Here is a 26525-nt window from a genome sequence, read left to right as displayed (position 1 = left end):
GTACCTTTCATAGACCCTGTTAAAGCAGTTGTGGTATGGAGGTGGTGTCTCAACTGCTGTTTTACTGTGCTGTATTGCTGGATTTCTGCTGTGTCTGGTGGATATCTTATTTTAGGCAACCAGTGCTTAGAATTGCTTTTTTTGATAACTATACCTTGAGAGAAATGTATTAATTATTTTTTGTTCCCAGTTAGATTTTTAAAAGTTCATAAAAATTAATTAATTTCTTAACTTCTCATTAGTGAACTGAAGCATTAATAATGTAAGCTACTAAATTGCAGAAGAAATAATTATGTACTTTATCACAGAGTTCCAGTAGGCTTGTGTGCTCTGTTTCATTATTCCATGCCAGAATAAAGTTTTTGTTCAAGCCTGAGTAGGAAGTAATATTATCAGCTTTTAATTTGGTCATGGAATGTAGGCTACGTAGATGTGTGCAGGGAAAAGCTTGCTTAATTTGAGCTTGGAAAGTAACACTTATTTTGTTTGGCAGACAAGATCATAGATGAAGGACATCTAACCAAAGTGGAAGAAACAAAGCTTTTGAAAGGTTAGATTTCTGGATTTTTTTAACTGCTTTTGAAGCATGTTTTTTATGTCACTTCAGTGCATGTTCTGTCTTAAACTACCATTTTGAGTTTTGTTGAATACTCACTTAAGGAAAAAAATTAATAAAGGGAAGGTGTATTGTTTATTGAACTCTGCTTCAAAATCTATTGTGGAGTAGAAAGATTTAAAGGAAACAATTTTTGAAGATTGAGTGCATGAAATGCTGGCCTCAGTTTTGACTGAGTTCTTAACCTGAATGTGCATTTTTTTTTTAAAGTGAAAAGATAATATTTTTTGTGAATTCATTCTTTAGTACTATTGTAGAGTAGAAAGATTTAAAGGAAACAATTTTTGAAGATTGAGTGCATGAAATGCTGGCTTCAGTTTTGACTGAGTTCTTACCTGAATGTGCATTTTTTTTTTTAAGTGAAAAGATAATATTTTTTTGTGAATTCAGTCTTTAGTACCTGCATACATTTCTAACAGGCTTTTGTTTTTGTTATAATACCAAATAATGTTTGGTATCATTTCAAGTTTTAAATAAGTGTATTTTAATTTGACTTTTTTCTAACTTACACCCACATAACTTTAAAATAACTGTTAACTTCCTAAATCTATCTTTTCCAAGCAAAATATAAATGTACATGTCTTTTTTTCTCTCGTTTGTAACATGAGTAAAATACGAGGAGCTAATTAGAAAATATGTATCTTGCCAAGGAACAGTTGTCCTTATCTTGCAGTCCCAAAATTAGGAATGCTACAAAGTGTGTAGATCAATATTTCCTATGTGTCTAATAATGTAAGATTATTTGGACTTGTAGGCTGACTCCACTTTTGTAGCTTTTTATTAATGTCTAGACATACTAACTCATTTCCTTAACCCTCTATCCTGCAAAGTGTTACCGTATTGAATAAGTGTTAGCTTGTTAGAAGTTCTGGTGTTGTAGAGACTTTCCAATTTATCTTAATGTATGAAATTGCACCTTTAATTTGTTTCTGTACGTGAGTAAGCTATAGACAACATGCCATATTTGGCAAAAGAATGCATACAATAACTGTAATGTAACACTGGCATGCCAGTTACCGTGCAAAGCGGTGAGCTATTTTTAGTGTTTGTTAATACATTCTAACTCATCAAGTAAGTATGATGTCAACACATTTTAATATACTTCATCATTTTGGCTATATTTATTCAGCTCAGTTTTATTATGAGAAATAGGGACAACTGCTGTGAAGTAATATAGTACAGGAAAGAGTTTTGTGCTTACGACTGCCTCCAGAGTAGGAAGCAGGTTTCTAAACCATTTCTCTTTTTTAACTTCTGCTGTTCCAGATGTAGAAATTGATGCATCTTTCCTCTAGTGCCTAATACTGTTCCTTGTTTCGTGGGAGGAGGATAAGAGGGAGGAAAAAGCTGGTGTACCCGATGGTGGGTGGGAGGGGAGTATGGGAGGGAGGTGGGGAGAGAGAGAGAATTAATTTAGCAGTTAGAACTTGCACTGTTCCTCCTGGTATGCACAGAGCAAGAAAGCTGTGTTTCCATGTATGACCAGATATGGTAAAGTTAGTTGGATACAGATATTTCTCAGCTTAGCACTTCTGGATTGGCCACTAAGATAAACGACATGGGTGAGGCTTTTAGGATATACTTTTCTTAATACTATAAAAAGAATGTATTACTTGGTTTAGTATTTATTACAATTTTAATGGCAATCTTGTGAGCTTGATTCTATACGGTACATGTAAAATGTTTTGAATTGTAGCATCTTTAGATTTTAGTTTAAAACCTTATTCCTAAAAATAGAGATTTAGCAAAGAACCACCCCCAAACCTCAAGTTTCTAACTACTCCAGTCATTATGAGCTTTGAAGTCTGCTGAAGTCGTATGAGATATGGTTGGAATAGCTGCCGGTCTGAACTCCTGATGCGCCTTCAGTGCACGGGTGCTTTTCCCTTCTCCCTCTCCAGTGATTTCAGTTACATTAAAATAGGAAGAGTCTGGCTTTTGATCTACTGCTTTGTTTCTACTTGTCTTCTGTTTCGTGTACAAGTGGATGTTGCTCTGGCACAGAGTGATGGAAAACTTCTCATTTTAGATGAACAAAACTTTTTTTTTCTCTTAATTTGTCTGTTTTGTCATCTTGCTAATTTCCCGCTGTAAGTGTGCAGGTTGTCTTCAGTTTCCACTTGCATTTTGTGGATGTTTAGTTCTGTTTGTTCTCTTGTTACTTGAAAAAACAATGCACACAAGCTTTCTCATTACTCCTTTGTTTTTTATGTATTTTTGTATACTAACCCTATTGGTATAACACACTTGATTTATTTATTGCTATGCATCATTCTTCCCATGTTCTGGTACTTTTTTGTTGCATGTACTGTTTCTGTATGTGAAGAAATTATTTGTGTTTACCATGCTTTTCTGCATGTATGGTAGAAATCTGTGTACTGGGAGTGTTGTGACAATGCCATTTTGTATGTATCTCTCTACCTGGAACTTGAGACTCAGAGGAAACCTCTATTAATCTGTGAGTGGGCAGTCATGCTGTCAAACCAAGGCTCTGCATGGTCAGCCAAGAAAAAATTCCTTATGTGTAGCCTCACCTATGTATTGGTGACATGGTTCCTCGCTGACAAACTTACTGGGTTTGCCCACACCAGAGGTGGTGTGCCTGTCTTTAATGGACCCATCAGAAATAAACTGGAGTGGTTATTTAAAAAATAAATAAATAAAATTAGAGCCTCACAAAGTGTTTAGACTCTGAATCAGGGCTACTGCTGTATTGGAAGAGGATGCACTAGTGTAATTAAGTCCTCTCATCTTTTGAAAATGTCTGCTCCCCATTAAAAATCTAGAACTGGTAAAAAAAAACCAAACAAACCGACAACTTGGCTTCACTAAGCTTCATGTAATAATGTGGTGGGTTGTGTATGAACAGATATTTAATGAAAGTATTTTTTGTGGAAAGGACATAGGCTGCCTTCTCTTAATACAATTGGAACTGAGAAATCTTTCTAGAAATTAGTGTATTAATGTATATTCCTGTGATTCTTTACTGGTTCATACTGTACTTTTTTTTAACAGTACAGTATAAACAAGACTTGTTGCTATTGTTTTGTTTGTCCGAAATACTGAAGCACAGCTTTTTTTCTTAACAGCAGTTTCTTTCTGACTGATTACAGTATCAGCATTGTTCTAGTTTTCTTTTCTTATTTGTTCCCTGATTGAATCAGCTTTTGCACAGAGTTCCAACTGGCGAGACTACAGCTTTCACAAAAGTTCAAGCTGTGCATGAGAGTTGCATCCCCTGTTAGATGCTAGGCTAGGTTAATGGCTTTAGTGATGCTGAATCCATTTCAGACCAGACTTCAGAAATAAGCAACCACCAGGTTTTTAATTGTTTCTTCGACCATGTTGTTTTCTGTTGACATTTAGCAGTAGTTAAATAAAGAAGAAATTATGAGTAAGAGACTGAATAAAGCATTTACTGATTGTAGTTGATTTTCTGTGTCTCTTGCAGAGAATCAAGCAAGAGTCAAAGAATCTGATTTGTCTGACACTCTTAGTCCAAGCAAGGAAAAAAGCAGCGACGACACTACAGGTATGTTCTTCACTGAGGTTTCTGTAACATCTAATTAGTGCGAATTAAATAGCTTAATCACAAGCATTTTGTAAAAGAGCGGAGAAGGTGTGTACTATGCAGAGTCCAATACAAGCTCAGAGCAGTATTGTCTATTTTGCGACTTCATAATTAACTGTTGTAAAGTGAGAAGAATGTAAAAGCTTATCCTCACTTAGAATGCGTGTATGAAAACTGTCTGCAGGCTACCTGTTCTCTGAAAGGTGTGGTGGGTTTTTTTCAGATGCCCAAATGGATGATCAAGATCTAAATGAACCTATTGCTAAAGTAGCTCTTCTAAAAGGTAAACAAATTTATTTTTATAACTTTAGATGCATAATCTAGGTATGTATCTTTTTGTCTATATATTTTTTATCAGATGTGTATTGGAGTACTGAAATGTGAATGTTTTAAACATGCTAGTACGGAGGAGTTGCATTTAAAGATCAATAATGTTTCCTTTGGGTGATGTGACATAAAAGCATACTTTTTGTATGAGTGTTAGTATAGCAATAATTTGTGCATAAAGCTAGTTTCTGCACTCACAGACACTGTTCTAGGAATTTACATGTTGTAACCTCAATTAGTAGAGTTGAGAAGTATCTTGAGTGTACACTTAAGTTAGGGCTAATAGCTGTGGGGAGTCTTCCATCACTGACATGTTTTAAGCATTGCCAAATTTTCCTTGTCTAGTTTCCATCACTGTCAGAAATGCTTGTGTTTGTTTGCACCTGATGTGTTAAAAAGAAAATCTAAAATCTTTTTTTTGTTTAACACTCGAGATTTGAATTCCCTGTTGTAACTGTACTTTGAATGATTGCTGAGCCTTAGCTTTGGGCTTCATAGCTCTAAAATTAATTTTTTTTTTCTGCTCTTTGCACTGAGGACATGTACTTAAAACTTGATTAGCAAGCCAATAGGTACATGTTCATGAGCTGAAAAATTTTGTTGGATATTAGTTGTTATATTTAGCATACTGAAAATTAATTTTATGCTTTATGTACAATTAAACATTTAATAAGATCTGTAAACTTATGTTGGGAAGACAAGCAAAAAGAATGTCACCGTTCTTCATGACTCAGAAAGACAGGAACCCATAATGAAATCTAGGAAACCTGTTCAAAGAGCTTTTTTCTGTAATTGTTTACACTTTTCTAATTTTATGACAGAAGGACTTCCAAAAATTGCATGTATTATATATGTTTCCAAACAGTAAAACTGAAACTGAGTTTGATATTTTCCATTTTTCAGCAAAGCAGTTTAAAAAGGAGTGTGTGAGATACTGAGCATGTTCTGTTTGGGTTTTGCTCTAATGACTGCAATTAAGAACAAGTATATTCAGTGACTTCCTATGTTATAGAAGGTAGTCTGTTAATGGTGTTTGTAGTGATTACAATAGTCTTAGTTTTGGTAATAAATTTGGGGTTGGCAGGAAGTTTTATTTAAAAAATAGTCTTGGTTGAGAAGCAACATGTTCATTAAGTATCAGAACTTTCAGTCCAGAAGAGGATACGCGTAAAGGGGTTTGTTTCCTGTGAGCATTGACGCATGCACAGAATTCACAGCCAGAACAACCCTTTGTATGTTAATGGTACAGTAGAGAAACCGAATTCAGCTGTTCTTACAGTTTTAAGATGGCCAGATGAAGACTACTGGCTAGACTAATTGGCTGGATTTCTTCGTTATCTTCTGCAGACACACTAACAGTGGTCCAGGGACCCCTGAGTCTGAAACCCACCAATTCCTGCATTTTCCTTATACGCAAGTGAAGTCTTCCTAAGTTCTGTCAAAAAGGTTCATGTAACAGCCCAAGACCAAGATCAGGCTGCTGTGACCATGCTGCTTCCTGGATTAGAACAGTTTCTTGTCACAGTACGGGTCAGATGTAGTTACACTTTCTCTGTCCAGGGTATATTAAATTTACAGGGAAGGTTAATTGAACTCTTAAAGAACTAAAATCAAGTTTTCTGTAGTAACATGGAAGCAGTCTTTTGCTAATGTGAATGTTCTCATTGCTTCATCTGTCTTTACCGAGTTGAAGATTTAAACCGTAACCATTAATGAACTTTTAAGTGAATAAGTAGAAAAATACCTATTTGTATAGACCGCTTTGCTGTTGAATTGCATATTGTAATTAACCAAAATAATTGGAATAACTCTCATGAGGCTATTTATTTTCATTCCTGTTTTGCTCTCATGAAGTCATGAAAAAATATCTGTACAGTGAATCATTTGCCCTTGTAATTTTTATGAAGAGCCGGTAAACCCGCAGTTTTGTTTTAGGTTTTTTGGAGAGCTACTTCATCTGCCTGACTTTGCCCTAAAAAGGATCGATCTTACCACAGAAAAGCTTTCAAGTGGGTTTGTTATGCAGTTGTATAATTAAGGAAGAGTGAGAACATTTCTGATCTGGCAGCTGTTTGGAATGCGGAAACGACTGCTGAAAAAGGCAGCGTTACTTTTTGTTTAACTGTTGGAATTTAGAAAACAAATTAATGGAACAAGAAAATGATGAGACGTTTAATTGCCATAGTTTCCTCCAAGTGTATTTTCCATTAGTAAACTTAGAGTGCATTCAGGATTTGTTTCAAGTTTCTGCAAGTTGGAATCTGGCAAAGAGGGGAGGGCGAAAAGCTGTCACAAATTAGTAGAACTGCTTTTTTTTTTTTTTCCCATGAGGTAAACGACTTTATTAGCCATTATTAACAGTTCCCTGGATACTTCTGTTTAGACAGGCTGTTTGTGACTATTGCAAAGTTAAAAACACGTAAATGTTAAACAGATGGAAAGAAGCAATAAATGTCATTGTAAGGTTAGCAATCTTGTTCTTATCAACTTCCCTATATTTTCATAGTAACTACTGATCTGTGGAATCTTAATAAAAAGTGTTTTCAGTTTAGAGTTTGCCGAATAGTGGTAGTTTTACATAAGAAATTTTGAAAATCAGCAATGGTCTGTTGATTCAGAAAGTTTGTGAACCACTGTTTTATGTTTCAGTAGCCAAATACTTTATTTTAAATGTAAGATACTGTTTACTTTATGTGGATTTTATGAAGCTGAAGAAAACTTGGGGGTTTAATTGTTTATCTGACTTTACCTGAGTACTCTGAAAATAGTCATCTGAATAATTTGAGGAAATCCTGCAAAATTCTGCAAGTGAGCTACTGTGAGACTTGGAGAAATACCAGCCTGCTGCTAAAGTTGCTGCCACAGGCCAGGCACATACAGATAAGAGATCGATTAAGACCACAGCCTATGCGTGGTTCTACATCATCTATTATCAAAACAGAAGTGTAAAGGCAAGCATATAGGCACAGCTCTGTTAATATGTTTGTAAATATTAACTTAATTTGAGCTTTGTTTTTCTTTTGGTTTTGTTGAAATTTTATTTTATAGATTCTAAAACTGCAAAATATTCCTTTACACTCTATCATATTCTTTAATGATTTGGAAAAGGTCGTTTTCCCACAAAAGTAATGACCCTTTAGGTTAGACTCCTTTTCCTGGGCCAGATTGAAGGAGAATAAATTTTCATGTGCTTTGGGAATGATTTGTACTGTTCATGCTAATTTTTTTCACAATTTTAAATCTACCAGTAGAGGTGATGTTACAGGAAACCTGGGACGGGGGGGAGGCAATCAATCTGATCACAGATGGAAATTTTCCATGAGCTAGAATAAATGAATGAGGGTTTTCAAACTGCTGTGTTTGAGTTTTGTTTTTTTTTTTGGCACCTTGTTGTAATTAATTGTAGAATTCCTTAAACTTCTCTGAGAACAGCTAGTCCAATGCTGAATACTTCTGGCAACTGCTCAAATACCTTTTTTAATTGCAGCATTTTACATTGGTTCTCAAACCAGGTTTTTGTGATGTGATTTTGCTTCTTGAGGGAACTAATTCTAAGCCTGATGATATTTAGTAGTTTTGTTACTTATAAATAGAGCAATCCTACTCACAAAGGAATTTTTTTCGAAACTAGAGCTAGCACAAAAATGATGTTTGCTTTGAACTAAAGACATTAAAGAAATTTTCAGTTTTGGTAAGACTCGAAAAGCTGTTATTTTCTTATGCTTGTATTTCTTAGCTTTTGATTTAGAAGCACATGAGGCATATGGAAATTCCCCTCCTGCTTTGCGTAGGAAAGAGATTTTACCTTGAGGTAGATTGTGTCTTTGCTAAACTGATTGTTGTCCCATAAATTTCGTTCCTCATCTCCTTTGGAGCAGTGGTATCTTTTATGATGTGTGCTTTCATTGATTGGAGAATACTGTCCACCAGAAAGTTCATTTAAGGTGTCTGTTGTTGGATTTGGGACACTGCTGCTTTATAAGGCGAGATTTGAGCATGATTTGTCAACTTCCCCATCCTTTTTTTTTTCTGAACAGTCTCATTAAGGAGGGTTGAAAGTGTAATTGCCCAAAGTCTTTATCCATGAGAAGCTAAGAACAAAACACGTTCAGTAAACTGAAACTTGGGTTTGAAACTCTAATGAACTATAAAAGAATTTGGATTAAATATATAGTCCTCTTTGTTCTCTCTGCTCTCATGATTTTGTTCTGAAAAAGGTCTAAAAGCACATGTGCCCTCAGCTCTACTCATTTTGTAACTGTGAGAGTAGGAAAAACATAGCCTCTTTTCTTAGGTGGATACAGTATGAATACTTTTTAGCGTGATTTGATAATTATTTTAATGAAGAAAACAGCAAAAAATTTTAGTTGTTACTTTATTGGTGACACAGTCAAATATGAATGTCAGAAGTATAATGACAAACTAAACTATAGCTTGTATTTATTTTTGTCTTATTAGTGAAAGGTCCAGTCAACCAAAGTAATTTATCTTTTGGGGGTTTTATTCTAAGCAGAGTGCCTTTATCTTAAATCCATATGGTCTGTAAGTGGTAGATGTCTATTGACCAGTTAGCTGTGTAACACATCTGCATTTTTGTTCTCCCTTGTCTGTGATGTACAGATGGACTTTTTTAGCTGATTTCCCTCTTTACCTTTCTCACCTAACAGGCTTTATAAAGGTTTTGGCCCTCTGCCTATGTAGTTTATTAGCGCTGTTTGTGCCTATTGGAAGATCTGTTCTCACACAGGCACTACTTAAGGAAAATACAGTGAATGCGAGTGTCCTGGATCCCGTTCCTGGCATTGCAGATGCCTGCAGGCTGCAGTGATGTCTTCCTCTTTGTCGCTGCATCTAGTTTCTAGTGTGTGCCCATTAAAGGACACTGCTAGTAGTTACAAATATTTACTTTTCATCTTTTAAATTCTCCCCAAACTTCAGCTTTAAAAGTACTTAATTTGTCTGACTGCAAGTCATCTCTTGTAAGCCCAAGAGGTGTTCAATATGCATTTTAGTTAATACAAAACTTGTGGGGAATAGCAAATGGTTAAGAGTTAAAAAACATGCATAGATATCTGTTCATGTTAAAGATGTACCTAATATTTTAAGACATAGTGGAAAAAAAAGTGCAGATAAAATTTAGCTTAGTATGCACTAGGCTGCTGAATGAAATAAGAAGGGTGGACTTTTCTTAATTTTCTTAATTTTGTTTTAGAAAATTTCCCAAAATTTTTCCTTTCCTTGTATTTATGGTCCACAGAAGGAGAGGGAGAAGCCAAGCCTCACATGGCAGTGAGCAGATTGGCAGTAGCAAACCACTTAATAGCAATTCTTAGCATAATCTCTTGCAGCTGACTGGCATTACACAGCCCCAGTAGGAGGCTGGGTCAGCGCGGGTGCCGGGATGCTGCCTGCTGGGGCTGGTATGTGCTGGTGGGAGCGGGCTGTGGGATGGTGGGCTCGGGAGGCAGGGGACGCAGGGCCATTACTGATACATGTGTGCTAGGAGAGAGGGGTAGAGTAGTTTCCTTTTAAAAATAGACAAGTTGTAAACACACTCAAGGATTGTCTTATGCTTGTTGTTCCTTCATTTTTGTCAATCCAGGAATCCTTGCCAATCTATACAGTATCTTTAAAAACTCTCTAATTCTTTTTGGTTATTGTTTGTTTTCTACTGCATGTTATGTCTAACGAATGTTTTAAAGCTTGCATACGTTTTCCTCCTTTTAAAAGAAGCGTATTAATATTTTTGCTAATAGCTACCTAATCCAATTTTGAGTTTACTTTAACTTTGGATGATTTGAATAAAAAGTTGCCAGTCATCATATGACAGTGCAAATTAAATTGTTGTACAAATTTATGATTTAAAGAAAATGTTCTTTTATCAGATGAACTACAGGGTGCACAGTCAGAGACTGAGGCTAAGCAAGAAATTCAGCAACTGCACAAGGAGCTGATTGAAGCCCAAGAGCTAGCTAGGACAAGTAAACAAAAATGCTTTGAACTTCAAGGTGAGACCCACATCAACTTGGTTTTATAGGGTATCCATTAAAATCGTATTTATTAGGTAGTCTTAAAAGGGGATCCAGTTTTGCTAACTGTTAGGTAAATTCATTTCATAGCATTCATATCTCCTGCACAGAATGTCAGAAACTTTTGCTTTTTTTCTAAACTCTATATACAGTCTGTAGCTCTGACTTTTTGGTTCAAGATAAACCAACAGCTTTTCATAGTAATGACTACATACTTGAACTCCATGTATTTCATAAAGTATTTATGCAGGTATCGATTAATCTGTATTTCAGCCAGATAATACACATAATTTATGCATTAAGTGGTAGTTTTTTGCTTAGATCATCCTATCAGATATGTAACTGTATCATTATCCTCAGCAAAACTGTGGGTTGTTTTTGACAGGAAACAGTACAGTCTAGTTTAATTGCATATTGTTCAGTGTTCTTTTTGGGGATGTATTTACAGCTTTTTTTCCTCTTCCCACACCAGTTAGCGTTTAGGACCCAGGGGAGTTTTTGGATAAGGCAACAGATTATATTAATTTCAAATTAATTGTAATACTACCACCATAATGGAATGATGTCTTAATATTAACTTTTTATTAAACTACTTACACAGTTACTAGCTTTGGTAACTTACTGAAATAATGTGTTTTGTTTTTTTTTTAATCTTTTCAGTTAAGGGGGAGTTGTGTCTAAAATTAATTATACAGCTGAAATACTTCTTACTAACAAAAACTTTTGGGCACATTTTCACTTTCATGTATAGCGCTATTGGAAGAGGAGAGAAAAGCATATCGAGTGCAAGCTGAAGAGTCTAACAAGCAAATAAATGTTCTGCAAGGTAAGAAATTTTTTTTTCCCACCCTACTCTTTTAGGGAGAATATATAGCTTTGGCTGTTTTGGTGGCATCATAAGCAATAATAAAGGAAAATGTTAATTGAATGTATATTTTAGATCTGATTTCTTTCACCATATCTTTAAATTTTATTGTGAAATGTCTCCTGTCAGTTCCTATGTTTCTAATCATAACTTAGAAAATGCAAAAGACATAATCTGTAACAGATGCCTCTTTTCCTTCCTCTCTCTCCAGTCTTGCTCAAATTTGAATAACCCAGGGGTTCTTACTGTGACTATTTTATCTTCAGAGCACTCAGAAGGCTTTGTCTTTTTTGTGCTACCTAGTGTCTTCACTTCATTGGTAGAATCCTCCTAAATAAACCGTTAATCACTTTAGATCTGCATCCAGCCTCAGAGTGTGCAGTAAAATTTCTGCAACAGAGACACTGTCTATGCTTTTTGAAAAAACACTGACCAATCGTGCTCTTTTCAGCCCAAAATAATTGCAGCAGAATTTGACTTCTGTGTCACGTATTCTGTATCACACTCACTTGTCAGCCTGTGCACGCAAGTGAGCTCGTTGGTCAAGAAGCTGTCTAGCCTTAGAATCAATAAGGGTTATATTGTGACTCTTCTTTAGAGCAAGCATTAGTCTGAACATCTACTCAGCCGTCGATCATTGTGAAACTTGCAGGAGCTTCCTATCTTGGGATCTTTGTCAGCATGTCATTTGGTTTGGACCTAAAAATGGTTGGAAGGCAGATGAGCAGACAGGCAGATGGACTGACAGTCCTCACTTAGAAAATCAGAATAGCTTTAGTTACTAGTTACTTCATGGGTGGTAGATTGTTGTGGAATGTGGTACTTGTCATATACCAGTTACATTGAGAAGTTTATATAATAGGACTGTTTTATATGAATGTTAGCAAGCAATATTTACGTTTTCTGCCATTGTTTCTGTAAGAAAGAGGAGCTTAGGTAATCCTCATCTTCAGAACAAGAGGAACAATTTAATTTTGAGTCTTTTCCTATTAATAATGACAATTCTCCAAGTAAAAAATGCTGTAGCGAAAGTTAGAAATAAAGAAAGAGGAGCTTAGGTAATCCTCATCTACAGAACAAGAGGAGCAATTTAATTTTGAGTCTTTTCCTGCTAATAATGAAAATTCTCCAAGTAAAAAATGCTGTAGCAAAAGTTAGAAATTAGATTTGATTTTTATTTCTATGCAGAAAAAGAATTTTTTTTTTCCCTCTCAAAAAAGGAGAATCTGATTTTTATTTCTATGCAGAAAAAGAATTATTTTTTTCCTCTCAAAAAAGTAGAAGCTTGACAGAGCCAGCCTTTAACTGCAAGATGCCTCTTGTCAGTTCAGTGCTTTTTTTGTCTCATGAACCCTTCTGAAGTGAGGTCTTGCTTATGTTTCCTCCTCTTCTCTTTCCATGGTAGTTCAAAATGTTCTGATGTTTGTTGTGTGCTTTGTGCTTCCCAAACTTTTAGGGTGTGACACATCTCACAATTTGAGAAAAGTTGTCAGGATGTCAGGATTCTCTCTTGGCAGCTTCTCTGAACTGTAGTGGAGAAAAAAAGTCCTGGCAGCTTCATGCAGTAACATTTCTTAAACAGTTTTCATGGATCAAAGTTTTAGGCCAACCAGTGCTATATGGCTTTATGTGCTTGTCATAGAGAAGAGAAGGTGCCACAGAAATAACTGAGATCCTGTCTCTGTGTGTAGAGTTCTTTAGATGAACAGATAAGTAAAGCAAGGAAATTCAAGTAACTTATCGCTACTTATTAAAAAAAAAAAAGTGAAGCGTTGAGCTTAGATGAGGTAATGGATTACATAAGTAAGAGATGTAATGGAAGTTTTCTTTCTAATTGCCCTGAATTCTGAAGCACTGGAATACTTCAGTGTTCCAGTATTCTTGGCAGTCATTTTTCTGTGTAAGTTATTTCTACAACTCCACCAAACTTTAGAAACTCTTGTGTGTTTGGATTTTCAGTCATACTACGCTGTTTTCACACCTGAACGTTCCAAGGGAGAGTTTCAAAAGAGAGATATTTGGAATACTGCCATTACTGAGAAGAAGGAATTTAGCTTGGCTTGATAAAGAACATACTATCAGGAAGATATAGTTTGAAAAAAATCACTCCTTTGCTTATTAATGTGCACCTGCTGTGTTAGCAAGTTTTGTAATTCTCTGTGTTTTAGAAGCATGGCTTCCTGGCATGCTGGTTTGGGAGGTTCGAAGCTCCTAATGTAAGGATGGATGGAAAGGCAATTGTTAATGGGCAGTGTGTGGTATTACTGTCGGGTTGTTCTCATCTACTACTTTGTTTGCTGGTCTGTTAGTGTAAGGCTGTAGAAACTCTTGCCAAACATGTGAGGTAGTAGTAAGCCTCATGTTGCTCACATGTATTTAAAAATCCACCATGCTGCCAATGTCTTTGTTATGGAACAGACAGACTGTTTCATCTGATACAGAGTTGCTGTGAAATCTAACTTATTGTTTTCTGTGATAGCTCTTACCTGTTATAACCAATCATACCTATACTGGTTTTTTCCCATGCTCTCTTTTTGCTCCAGAGTGTGTAATTGGGTAAATCCATAAGTTCTTTAGTTTATCTGATGAGCTAAATGTCTTGATGGCGCCTGTTCAGAGAAGTGGAAAAAAAAGTTGTATTTTTCTTTTCACTGTACGTCAGCTAACAGCAAAGTTTCTAGATAGTACCTGTATATGAATTGTACCTATATTACTGTATATGCAGTTACTGAAAAACATCAAATATAGTTGTCATGAAAGGGCAAGTATCTCTTGAGCAGTTTTTATGCTATATCAGTTTATGGCATGACTTGCTCACATTCTCTCTGTCATCTTCTGTAACGGATTGAGAGAACAAAAATAAATACAAGAGGTCTATGACGGTTACTCAGCCTTCATTGTCTTCCATGTGCTTTTCACTATCCTTTTTGGCCCTTTGCTTCTGAAACACATACCTTTAAATGTGTCATTTTGACCCTCTACAGTATCTTATATTAGGTTTTCAAGTGATGTTAAGTGATGTTACTTCACACTTTTCTTCTCAGAGCAAGTCTTCATTAGTTTAGCAATTTTTTCCCATGTTAAAAATCAATGAAATACATGTGAACTCTGATAGGTATTCTTTAAAAAGCAAAAAAAAAAAAAAAAACCAAAACTGAGCAAATTAACCACTTTACTTCCATCAGTTGGGGTTTTAACTATAATTTCGTTCTTTCTTTCATTCTTCCGTTTCCTCTGCGCTGTACTTTTTTTTTTCAGCTGCTTGCACTGGATTCGATTTGCATGCATGTTTATGAGAAATAGTTGTGCTCAGCGAAGAGACATGCTTAATAATGAAAGAGTTTTGAATGGGAATAATTTATAACGTTTGCTTCATGCAGAAATGTAAAGTAACCTAGCATGTATGTGACTGCTGGCCATCTACAGTAAACTGTAAATGCTAAAGGCTGACCTATAGTTCAGTATATTGGGTGCAGCTGCCCCTTTCAATTCAAAATTAATCTTGCGCCTTGAAAAATGCTATTTACAAAGAAGTAGAGTTTTTTTCCTTTACTACATGTTGAGACTGGAGTAGGCTCTGTGCCTCAAGCATTTGTAGACATCACAGATTAATCACTGAAGAGACAAACATTTCCAGTGTAGCTTTGTAACTGTTTGGCTTGTCACAGAAGCTTTCTTGCTTTTCCTTTTGTTTTTCGAGCCCTGCACTGTCCATGCTCTATAATACTTGTTTTGCTTACAATGAAGTTGGATCTAAAGCTTGGTTTCAGATTTTGGAGAGTATCACGCACGCAACACAACCCTGTCAAAGAAAGCTTTGTCCAGCTGTAATTCCTGCTTCTCTTGACTCTCTAATACGTGAACCCACATAAATGCTGTACCCTTAAAGAGTCGTGTGACAAGATTAATATCTTCAATTGCATTGGGATTCTTTAGTTCTATTAAATATCAACAAGCTGAGAAAGGGAGTTAAGTTTTTTAGATTTTCTGTAAATACAGTTTTTAAAAATATTAACATTAATGTATGCTTTCCAGCTCAGTTGCAAAGATTACAAGAAGATATTGAGAATCTTCGTGAGGAAAAGGAGAATGAAATTTCAAGCACTCGAAATGAACTAGTCAGTGCTCAAAATGAGATTCTGTCACTTCAACAAGTAGCAGAAAAGGCAGCATCAGAACGAGATACAGATATTTCTGCATTGCAAGACGAGCTTCAAACAGTGCGAGCAGAACTTGAACGGTGGCGGAAAGATGCCTCAGATTATGAAAAAGAAATTGTCAGTCTGCAAGCCAGTTTTCAGCTCAGATGTCAGCAGTGTGAGGATCAGCACAAGGAGGAGGCTACTCGCTTGAAAGGTACTTGTTCAAAAGGATGTCACAGACTAGTGGTAGCAGCAGCATCCTGCTCAATCTGATGAATGTCAATTACTCAAACCACAATTTGTCTGTCTCACTGTAGTCATTTACTGTGTCCGTATATATGTGTATCAAGGTTTGTAGTGTTACAGAAGTTGTCTTGTGTACTTCTTTAAATAGCAATTGTCAATTATGCCTAAATTAGCTTAGGTACTCTTTGATATCAAGAGTGAACCAAGTATAATTCCATTTGGAAAAGATGGAAAGCTTGTACTGTTTGAGGGATCGACCTCAGATTTCCAAAAGGACTTGTGTAACTTTTGTATTATTTCAGCCCGTAAATGAGTAGCTTCTGACCTTTAAATTTTTCTAGCAAAGTTTCACTCGAGACAAATAACTGTATTTTATGGCTTAATAAAACTGTTGATACCATCTAATTTTCAATATAAAAATGTTAAAACAAATTTAAAGCTTTATTCTGGATGCATGATATAGAGATATGTTGTGCTGAGCCAGCATAGGGCTTCTTTTCAGCTCATTCATTTGTGTTTCACTTTCCCTGTAATGCAAACACGCATCGTGAGGACTGATTGAGAGCTGCTAATCCAGGCCTATAGCTACACGTCTTGGAGAATCCGCTAGTAGAGTTCAAAAGCTCGTGCTGAAACTTTGTACGTGCCACAGAGAAACTGGCGTATCTAAAATATGCTTTAATTTCTGAATCAATTAATCTTTGTGAAGTTGTCAGAGAAGGCTTTTTCCAGTCCAGACTCCAGTCTCTGTCATTGTATTACCAAGATGTTTGTAACATGATTTTTATCTATTTTACCAGGGACTGATTTGTTTCAAAGGTTTCATTTTCACCCTGTAGTTATTGCTTTAAACATTCTGTTCCTTGTAGCAGAGACATGGTATGTAGTGATTTTGTTTGCTATTTTCAAGTCTGGGAAATTATTTTATTCAAATACACTTTTCTGTCACTGTTTCTGAAATATTAGAGTAAATGCATAAACAGACTGGTTTTTACTCCTTTGTGCCTTAGAAAAAGTTCACATTTAAAAAAAAAAAAAAGCACTAGCTTGTTTAATGGCTCACAAACCTCATAACAGTAGAAGATATGGCAATGTTTTATAGATGCTTGTGAGAGAATCTGTGTGACATGATTACGGTCAAATATATTTGAGATTTATGACTTGTACCAGCTTTTCCTCCATTTATTAGCTGGTGATACTTGAAGCAGTCATGAAATAACTTCACTCTATTCAATTAAATTTTATTCATTGCAGGTGAACTTGAAAAGTTGAAGGCAGAGCAGAATGCTCTGGAAGCTGAATGTGTTACACTAAGGAAGGAAAATACTTTGCTTACGTCTGAACTTCAGCGACAAGAGCAGGAGCTTTCTAGGTAAGGGCACAGTGGATTTGTCTAGGAAGGCATCACAGTAGCTGAAGAGTGGTTTTTTTGTAGTTCTTTCTTTTCTCAAATGTGGTACAAAATGTCTGTTGTTTCGATAAATATATTGAAATTTTATTTATATCATAGTATTAGACAGAACACACTTTCATGCCAAATTGTTATACCAAGCTATTTTTTTTTTCTATTTTGCAAATGCTTCTGTATTATTTATCAGTCGTGTTATATCGTCATAAGGTAGCCTGACCTATTTTGCTGCTTTCAATAAGGACTTAGAACGTGCATTGTGGAAGTATTTGGACTTAAGAGTTATCCTTCTACTTAAAAGTAATAAACTATGTAGATTTCCTAACCTAAAATTTTCTCTGCGTTCAGGGTTAGGAAATGGTGTCTCATGGAAGCCCGTCACGTTATAAATAGTAATGGTGGGAAGAAACAGTATTTTATATCATGTGTTACTTTACAGGAGAATACAAATTGTGTTATCGCAAGCACCATAATATCTTTTGGGAAGGATTTTAGAGTGCAGGAATATTTGTATTTTACTGTATTTCTTTTGCTATTTGAACATATGGCATTGCTAATGGCTATACTAAATCTTCTGCTTGGAAGTAATGTCCCCTCTTAGCCTTTCATCTGCCATTATTACCTTGTTTTTCAGCTTCAAACATGGGAATTTAATTCACAAATTAAATATGGGATAACAACTTTGTTTTATTATAGAACTGAATTTTACTATCAGCATTTTCTTCTGGCTTCCTTGCTTTTTAAGATCTAATTGAAAAAATGGAGATTTCCCACAGCAAAACATTTCTAGAAGTGACATGTTATTTTACAAGAATCAAACCTTTCTTTTTTGTTCCAGACTTGTTACAGATTGTTTCAAAATACTTTGGTGTATATAATAAATACTTAATAATAAAAAGTAAAACAAGAAACTAAAAATTATGAATGACAAATTATTTGATTTGGATTAAATGTAATTAGTGGATTATAATTAATTATACACACTGAGCTGTGCCCATATATTTAAAAGACAGACTATGGCCAGCCTTTTGTGTCAGTACTTTGTATAGGGGGACAGTGGTGATCTGCAGTTCTATGATTGCTCTAAGCTGGTATTTCCATATTAGATAAAAATAAGTGTGAAGCTTGGGAGGATGAAAAGTGTTTTTAAAAAAATCTCATTTCTTTAAATTTAAACAGATGAGGAATCAATTGGATTTTGTTTTTCAGCTCTCAGAAGCAGAGTTTAGCGCTAACCAGCAATATAAGTGTTCTTGAAATGTCTCGAAAAGAACTTGAAAATCAGATGGGATCTTTGAGAGAAAAACATCAACGGGATGCAGCTAGTTTAAAAAGCCAACTCAGTGAAGCTGAGAGTCAAGCGAAGGATGTTCAGAAAGAGGTAACGTGAAACGTTTTCTGTTTCAAGGGAATGTAATGCCCAATAACTTTGTCCTTTAAGCTAAAAGGAAAAATGTAAGATTTCTAGAAATGAATATTTTCCATACTTTTATTGCAAGTATTTTTATAGTAGCTAATAATATATAAACTGGGGTTAAATCTAAAAAGGAAAATTTTGGATAAAATTACTTGTGTGTGTTTTGGGAACTTCCCAAAGTTTACTTTCATGCATTACCTTAGTGAGTTTCATTTTAAGCTGTTCAGACTGGTAAACCCTTATTCAGAGTGTTCCTGAACATCACGGTATAGAGTTTCATTAGCTGTTACGAGTCAAAATTAATTCTTTTTAGGCCGTATGATCTTCCTAGTTAGCTTTAAACTCTTTTTATTTGACAATGGGACTTCACTTTCTTTACAAAGGTCTCCTTTCATCTTACTGCATCACTAGGCTGCTGGAGATGATTAGCAAGTGCATAAGGAAAAGCTAGCATTTTGAGCGTATATTTCATCTGCCTAGCCTCTGAAGATTATGTCTGGAAGAAGGCCATAGCTTCCAACTACACATGCTTTCTTGTATGAGCATTTTGAGTGAAGTTTTCCCCAGTCACTGCTTTTAGTTCCTTTTGCAGTCCTTTGCTTTGACATTAGTTCGTTCATGTCACATTCCTTAGCATTTTCAGAATTTGAAAAACTTAGTCTTGTTAGTCTGTGGTTTTGTAGTCAGTCGTATTTGTAAAGATGCCTAATCTTCTAAATTTTGTGGTAAATGCCATTGCTGAAAGTCATTGGTTCTGTCCTTACTAATCCCTGTCATGAGGAGTACCAGGTGGGTTGTGATCTATAGAAAAAGTTGAACATGAGTTTGAAAAAGGAGAAGCTACCCATACTGTAGAAACATTCATCCAGTACTGTTTGTACTTTACACACACTGAGGATTATGGCATGATAGTAATAAGGCATAATATTTTTGAATGCCTTTCTTACTCTAATGTTTGAGTTTGCTGTGTGGGAAGAAGGTTTGATTTAGTTCATACAGAATGTTGATTTTTGCACCTATTTGGTGTAGGTATTTAAGCTACAAATAGATGTAAGACCACTATTTAAACGTAAGAGACTCCTTGATCTCCTCTGTTCCTTGTTTTGTCTTTGTATTTTTTACAGACCGTTCCAATATGATAATGAGGAATCGTTTGGTAGGAGAGATTAATTAAGGCCTTGCGTTTACTCCCTATTTCTTTGTTTTTAGTAATCCTAGCCCTTCGCAGTCAGGGACAAAAATATCTTCATTTAGAAAAAAAGAAAATCTAAGATTTCTTTTTTTTTTTTCCTACCCTGCTTTTACAAAAGGAGAGCGTGCTGATCCAAGGCAAGTTACTCTAGGCAGATGACAGGAAAGGAAGCTGTGTGCTAAGCAAGTGTAAGAATGTGTTGGGTGTCCAGGAGTCCGCAGACTGTTTTCTCTTTGTTTTTAGTATGAAAGAACACAGACTGTGCTCTCAGAGCTGAAGGCGAAGTATGAGATGACTGAACAGGAAAATCAGTCACTCACAGAAGAACTCAAACAATGTAAAGAAAACCTGAAGCTGCTACAAGAAAAAGGAAACAACGTAAGTCTGTACAAAATATGTGGGGAAGTCTAGTTATGACACTGGCAATTCTGTTGATTTGAGGGAATATGTAAGTGTCAAATAGAAAAGGACAGGCTTAAAAAAAAAGGTGGGGAGGTATGTTTGCCATATTGTATGCAAAATTCCATTCTGGTACTACCTGTGCAAATTTGCAGGTCATTACACTATTACAATATCCATGCAAGTTAAATTTACAGCTGTGTGAGAGTTTTAAATATAGCCTTAGATATCTGCTCTCTTGAAAACATCTGGCTTAAAAACTAGTGAGCCAGAACTAAGCAAAACTTTTTAATTTCAGAGAATGATACATGGGTAAAAGCTGAGAAACCTGGATCCAAATGAATTAAGCAACCTTTTTCAAGTTGCTTTTATTTTATTCCTGTTTATTACAATGGTTGTCCCCTCCTTACTCTTGCTCATGCTTCTTAACAGTGGTTATCCCTGATCGGCTCATGCTTTGAACAGTGCATCTGAACTGTCCTTTCTATTCACTAATTAAAATATTATTTTCTGTTGCAATTTATTTGAGAGGTTGTATCATAGTTTACAGCTATAGACAACTTTTTTTATACTGAGACTTCTGAAATCCTCCAAATGTTGAAGGTATGGCAGACATGCAAGGTGGTCATAGCCTTATTTTAGATACCTTACTAGATGGCTGGTTTATTGTCCTCCTATACTGCCTATATGATGAGTGAAGGGCGAACAGCTCCTGTAGCAGTTAGTACGAAACAAGAGGATAATAAATGCTCTATAATAGTCTTTTAGAAAACTGTTTCTCTGACTATGAAGAAAGTCTTATTGGTACCCTCTCTAAAATCAGCAGGCTGCTAGATGCCCAAAGTTTGTATGAATACTCTTGCCATAGCCAATTACTGAATGTAAACCTCGAAGATAGTCAAACTGTCAAAGATTAAGATTAATTCAAAGTCCTTCTTACTTTTTTCAGCTATATTTTCAGGAATATGAAGCTATAATTCTCATTGAATATGATGTTATAATTCTCATGTAGCCTGCTTAGAATTCTTCTGCAATGCTCAGATAATATTGAGGCAGAAGTCAAAAACAAACAACCAAAAAACTCCTATTCTAGTAGAAGAGATCACACTGAATAAATAATTGTTCATCTGAGCTTTTCTGCTCTGTTAAAAACATTAACCTCAGGATTAAAATGATCAGTGGAAAAAGACGGTAGTAGAGGGAAGAAGTACTGTGAAGGGAATTTGAGCACCTGATGAAAGTGAAAAAGCTTGCAAACTAGAGGAAATTTTAGGAAGAATTTGATGTATTTAAACGAAATCAGGAACCACAGCAATTGCCAAAAATCTGCTTCCAGAGGAAGAGTTAGTTATGACAGTTGAAACCTGGAGGTCAGGGTATGATGAAAAGCATCCAACCATATAAGGACTTGCAGGACAAGCTTGCTGTTCAAGCAAGCATTACTCACAATCAGTAATGTAAAACATATCTATCTAGTGGATTCTTTGAAGCATCATGGATACGGGGCTGAGTTCCAAGGTCAAATTTTTTGAGTACCATTGTCCCTTTATGCTGGAATCATTAGCTGCTACTTCATTTCTGAGGACAGTGTCCCACAAGAAGTGACTTCCACTGTCAGATTTAATCCTTTTTGCAGCCCATCTGTATCTGAGTTTGCGTATCTTCATATTCTAATATAAGGTGCACATTTTTGATTAAGCACCTAGTTAAATGTTTCTCAACAACAAGGAGATTTGTTATAGATTGATAAGTTCATGAGGGGGAAGATTTCATCGTTTTGAGGCAATTTCATTTAATGTGGTGGATATTTGTCATCAGTTTCATTTGCTAAGATGCCACAGCCATAAATGCATATAACTTAAAAATCCATAGAATTGTTCCGTGGACTAACAACTATTAGAAAAGACAAGGCTTCTGTACTCCATTTGAGATATGATTTAAATATTAAGTTTTTATACTCAAGTTTTACTTTAAAAAAAAATTGTGTTCTGAAATGCTTGGCAGCGTGGTGTACTACTTCTGCTTGCATGCTTGTAGTCACTGATTATCTCCTGATGTGCTTTACATGACAGATTTGTTTGTGTGAGTGGTTTGAGAACGTTAGCTGCTCTGGTTGACTTAAACTTCTGTCACTTTATTGAACACTGCTGTGATTATTTCTACCAAAATGCTTTCTGTGGGAAGGTGGCACTCTGACTTGTGGCACCAATGACACACAAATAATCCTGCATGAAAATGACTTTACACATAATTTGTCTGTTAAATATTTGCCTTGATTAAAACAAGAATTGAATGGCAAAGACTAGAATGCCTTCTAAGATTCCTGTTTTGAATAAGTGACTTCTACAAATTCATAACAGGATGAGATTTTATTTATGAATTACAATGTTTTAGAACAATCTTCAAACATGAATTTATTATTTGTTTGAACAAAATCAAGGCGTCTTCAGTACAAAAAAGTTCTTAAGAAAATATTTAGCATGGTTTGAACTTAACCTCTGTGTGTCTGTGTGTGTGCACGAATATATAGGCTAGGACACAGAGAAGGCAGATGTCTCCAAGGACAGCTTAAAAAGAAATTAGGTCCTTTTTTTGCTTTTAATTTATCGTATTAAGGATAGAGGCTGTCCATCTAGAATGTGAAGTAGTTTACAGTTAATTGAATGTAGATGAAAAAATGTGTAGGTGGTTCTATCAAAGCCATAAGCTAAATGAACCCTGCACTCTTGCTAGCTGGGAGTTTGGCCCAGCTGCAACGTTTGATCGATTTTCCGAATTGCATTGGGTCACAAGACTGACCTGCCAGAGATGCTGATCTCTGTTGGATCTCTAATCGAAATGTACTTCCCTGCTTTATAGTAACTTGGTGTTGTTGATTGTACAGTCGTTCATGATCTCACAGAAATGTCTGAACCACTGGGTTTGCCTATGAACATAGTTGTAATTGATTCACTAGTGGAGGAAAAGATTGTTTTTCCTGGAGGCTGATGATGGAAAATGGGAAAGGCTAACTTGCAAGGAATGAAGAAGTAGCCGAAAAATTAAATATCTGGTGTGAGTCTTTCTACCTTAAGAAATCCAGATGGGATTTCCTATCACTTAGAAAAACTGAAAATGGCTATAAATAAGATACAGGCAAATCAGCTTTAAGATTTGTATTGTTTTTAAATGCTAAATTCCAAGTTGTGACAAGAGGTTTCTTAGAACATTTTCTGCTTACTTCCCTTTATTTTTAGACATCCCTGTTCATTTGAGTACAATGGTGTACTAACTTTGTATACCAGATTAGATAATGCTGTGTTGTGTTAGATGTCTTTAATACATTTCAATTAAAACAAAACTCACTGACATTTCCCCCCTCTCTAAATCATCTTTACATGATTGATTTATAGCACAAAGTGATTTTTAATATCCCTTCCCTTCTTTAGCCTTCCATATTACAACCCGTCCCAGCCGTATTCATCGGCCTAATCCTGGCTTTCCTGTATTGGTGTTACGGCCCATTGTGGTAGCGAAAGGTACAAGCACTACTGTTCAGTCGATGTATGTTTGTCCCTCTCACCTGTTTGTGCCATTTCTGTATAAAATAGTGCATGGTGAAATGCTCACAGGTACTTCTTTACCTGAAGCAAACCCTTCATTTACTATGCTATTCTGTTCATACTGATGAGCTGAGCAATCAACTAATCACTTAACATCTGTGTAATTTCTTTAACAACGAATTTTGTTCTGACTGGTTCTGAATGTGCCTCTTCTAACGGTGTCAGTTTGTCTTCAGCAAATGGGCTACCTTTTGCACAATGCTGCGATGCTAGGCCTGTAAAAAAACTTAATTGTTTAATTAACTATGAAAAATGAAGAGTTTGCCTCTAAATAATAATAAAAACCAACAAGCTTTGGTTCCTATTTATCGACTAAGAAATTCCTCTCTGGCTCTAAACACTTTAATTTTTCTCACTATTGCTATGAAGAAGATGGAAAAAAGACAAGATGAGAAATAGGTGGTTGGTTTATATTCTGAACTCTCAGCTTGCATTTCCTCTAACGTCTCTCAGTGTGTCGTCTTAAAATGCTGTTGTCCTGAAATGTTGTGACAATCCATTTGAAATGATGTTGTTAGGATCTGCTACAAATTAACTTCAATAGATCTGGATTCAGGCATTCAGAAGCTAAGTTAAAGATGTCAGTACTGCATAAAAACCTGTGTCTAGCGATAACTTGGCACAAGCAATGCTTTAAACTTCTTAAGCCCTCACATGTTTAATAGCAGATTTCTTTGAGGTGCGTGCAGTAGTGAAGCTGGAAATACGGAACTGCCAAAAGTTCTCCTGATGATCCTCAGGCATGAAGAGTTGCGGATTTCCCTTTGCTAGAGAAACACGGTTTGCTGCAGTGCTCTAAGTCAGGACTAGCCTGCAGCAGGGCTCAGGGGTAACATTTTAGTGATGCCTATCAACAGGTATTCAGGACTTTCAGGAACCACGGGGTAAACTGGTTAGTATGAATTAGAACAAATATGATATTGATTCTTTTTTTCTCTCCACACAGAGACAATGGCCTTGGATGCCTGTGATGGCAGCTTTGGTTGCTGTAACAGCCGTGGTGCTGTACCCAGGCCTAACCAGAGCTTCTCCATGAGAACTGTTGTTGAATCCATACACCGTCCTCCCTTTAGAAGCTGGCAACATTCATATACTGAGGGAAAACAGATTAATTCTCTTCCTTTTTACCTCTTAATACAGCACAGCTCTGCGTGAGAACAGCAGTAGGGTCATTTGCTTTAAACTGTATAAAATGTATCTGTCTATAAAGAGGGAATAAAATTGTGATTCATCATACTGTGAGCAATATTTTTGCTTACAATTTCATGCAAGTTTTAAATTAGCATGTTGGGATTCTGAATACTATAATGGTGGCCTAAAGTAGGCTTCTTGGTACCAAATTATTTATAACGGATAGGGTTGTGGACACTTACTTTAGAATCTGATTGCTAGTTTTAAAAGAAAAAACATTTCTGATTTGGACATCCAAGCCAAGTAACCTTGCAGATACTTGGAAAACAAATGGGTAACATCTCAGTGCCTTTCAGTATGGAATTTATTTTTTTTTTTAAACTAGTATGCCGTTGTACTTGCTGTTAGTCACTGAGCTGTTGGGAACAAGACATAAGAAAACTTCTCTTAGCAGGCCTTTTGAAGGAAGCATATTTTTCTTTGATAAGGATTGCTTTACTAATGATATCTTGGAATAAACACAATTCATATCCAGCCTTAAAGAGACAGAGATATTGATGGTGAAGACCAGCCTAGAGTATTTAGTGTGCGCGTGTGCGAGTGTAAGCATGTGTGTGTTCTTGAGTGAACTAAGGTATTTCTGGGAGCAAGTACTTGGTCATTTGATGGACATAGTGCAGTGATTCAACTTACATTAACTTTAGTTTGAATGTAATTTATTAAATTTCATATATTTAAAGAGATGCATTCTTTAAAAGTATGAATACTTTCTCACATATCACATGTATCAATTTATTTTTTCAGTCATTTGATACTTTCTGACTTGAGCTGGAGAAGCTCTTTAGATAAGCTTTTGTTGACGTAACTTTATTAAGAGAACTGCTACAGTACATCTGTGATTACCTGAAAAAAATCAAAGATACATAAAATACTACAAAATTGGAATCATATACCTGATGAAGTATTGTCAGATGAAGATGATTTTAGTTTGGTAGTAAAATTTTATGCATCCTCATCACATGGCTGTAAGCATGATGCAGTGGTCCCCATTACAAAGTTTATTTTCTTTGTCTAAGTACTATAACTATTGCTATTTGCTGACTTTTGGTGGGAATCACTGTAGTTGGTGCTGAATTAAATGTAGACTGTAGTTGTCTTGTTCAGCTCAACAGTTCTGTCAAAAAAGTTTATTAAAGACTTAAATAATATGCTAAAGAATGGTAAAGTGGCTCTTGTAAAGGAGGCTTCAAAATAGGGAGGTAATCTCAGCAATTCAATTGGCTTTAAAGAATGTTATAGCAATCAACAGATAGTTTAAATATTTAAATAGAAATTTAGCATATAATTTACTTTGTGAGGTTTTAAGGGTCATTGTCGTTTAATTAAAAGGTTCTACCTTAACTTACATGGGATTTGGTATTGGGAGGATTATTAGTTGGAAAAAATAGTCTGCAAGTGACTTGTAGAAAATAAATATTGTCATTTAGTTCATTCATTTCATCCTTTTCAGTTGCAGGAAGCCACCCAACCACAGAACACTCGTATGCCAGTGGTACTTAGTACCTCTTGTATATAGGTTA

The 26525-nt window shown here is 35.7% G+C and overlaps 1 protein-coding gene across 2 annotated transcripts in view; it reads left to right on the top strand.

Annotated features, from left to right (window-relative positions):
* SLMAP (sarcolemma associated protein) overlaps positions 1-25051 on the top strand; it is a 44398-nt gene extending 19347 nt beyond the window's left edge. The window contains exons 10-19 of one of the 2 annotated variants that reach the window (XM_010072385.1): positions 494-550; positions 4068-4148; positions 4411-4470; positions 10400-10522; positions 11295-11369; positions 15444-15764; positions 17051-17168; positions 18414-18585; positions 20057-20191; positions 24761-25051. In XM_010072385.1, the coding sequence (XP_010070687.1) occupies positions 494-550; positions 4068-4148; positions 4411-4470; positions 10400-10522; positions 11295-11369; positions 15444-15764; positions 17051-17168; positions 18414-18585; positions 20057-20191; positions 24761-24850 (1232 nt within the window). In that variant the 3' untranslated portion in view covers positions 24851-25051. Of the gene's footprint in view, positions 1-493; positions 551-4067; positions 4149-4410; positions 4471-10399; positions 10523-11294; positions 11370-15443; positions 15765-17050; positions 17169-18413; positions 18586-20056; positions 20192-23640; positions 23731-24760 lie in introns of both variants that reach the window. The other variant, XM_010072386.1, reaches the window with a different exon arrangement.
* Positions 25052-26525: the final 1474 nt, after the last annotated feature.

This window comes from Pterocles gutturalis, unplaced genomic scaffold (genome assembly GCF_000699245.1).
Source record: "Pterocles gutturalis isolate BGI_N339 unplaced genomic scaffold, ASM69924v1 scaffold7572, whole genome shotgun sequence".
Taxonomy (NCBI): domain Eukaryota; kingdom Metazoa; phylum Chordata; class Aves; order Pterocliformes; family Pteroclidae; genus Pterocles; species Pterocles gutturalis.
This window is presented reverse-complemented; position numbering and strand designations above follow the sequence as displayed.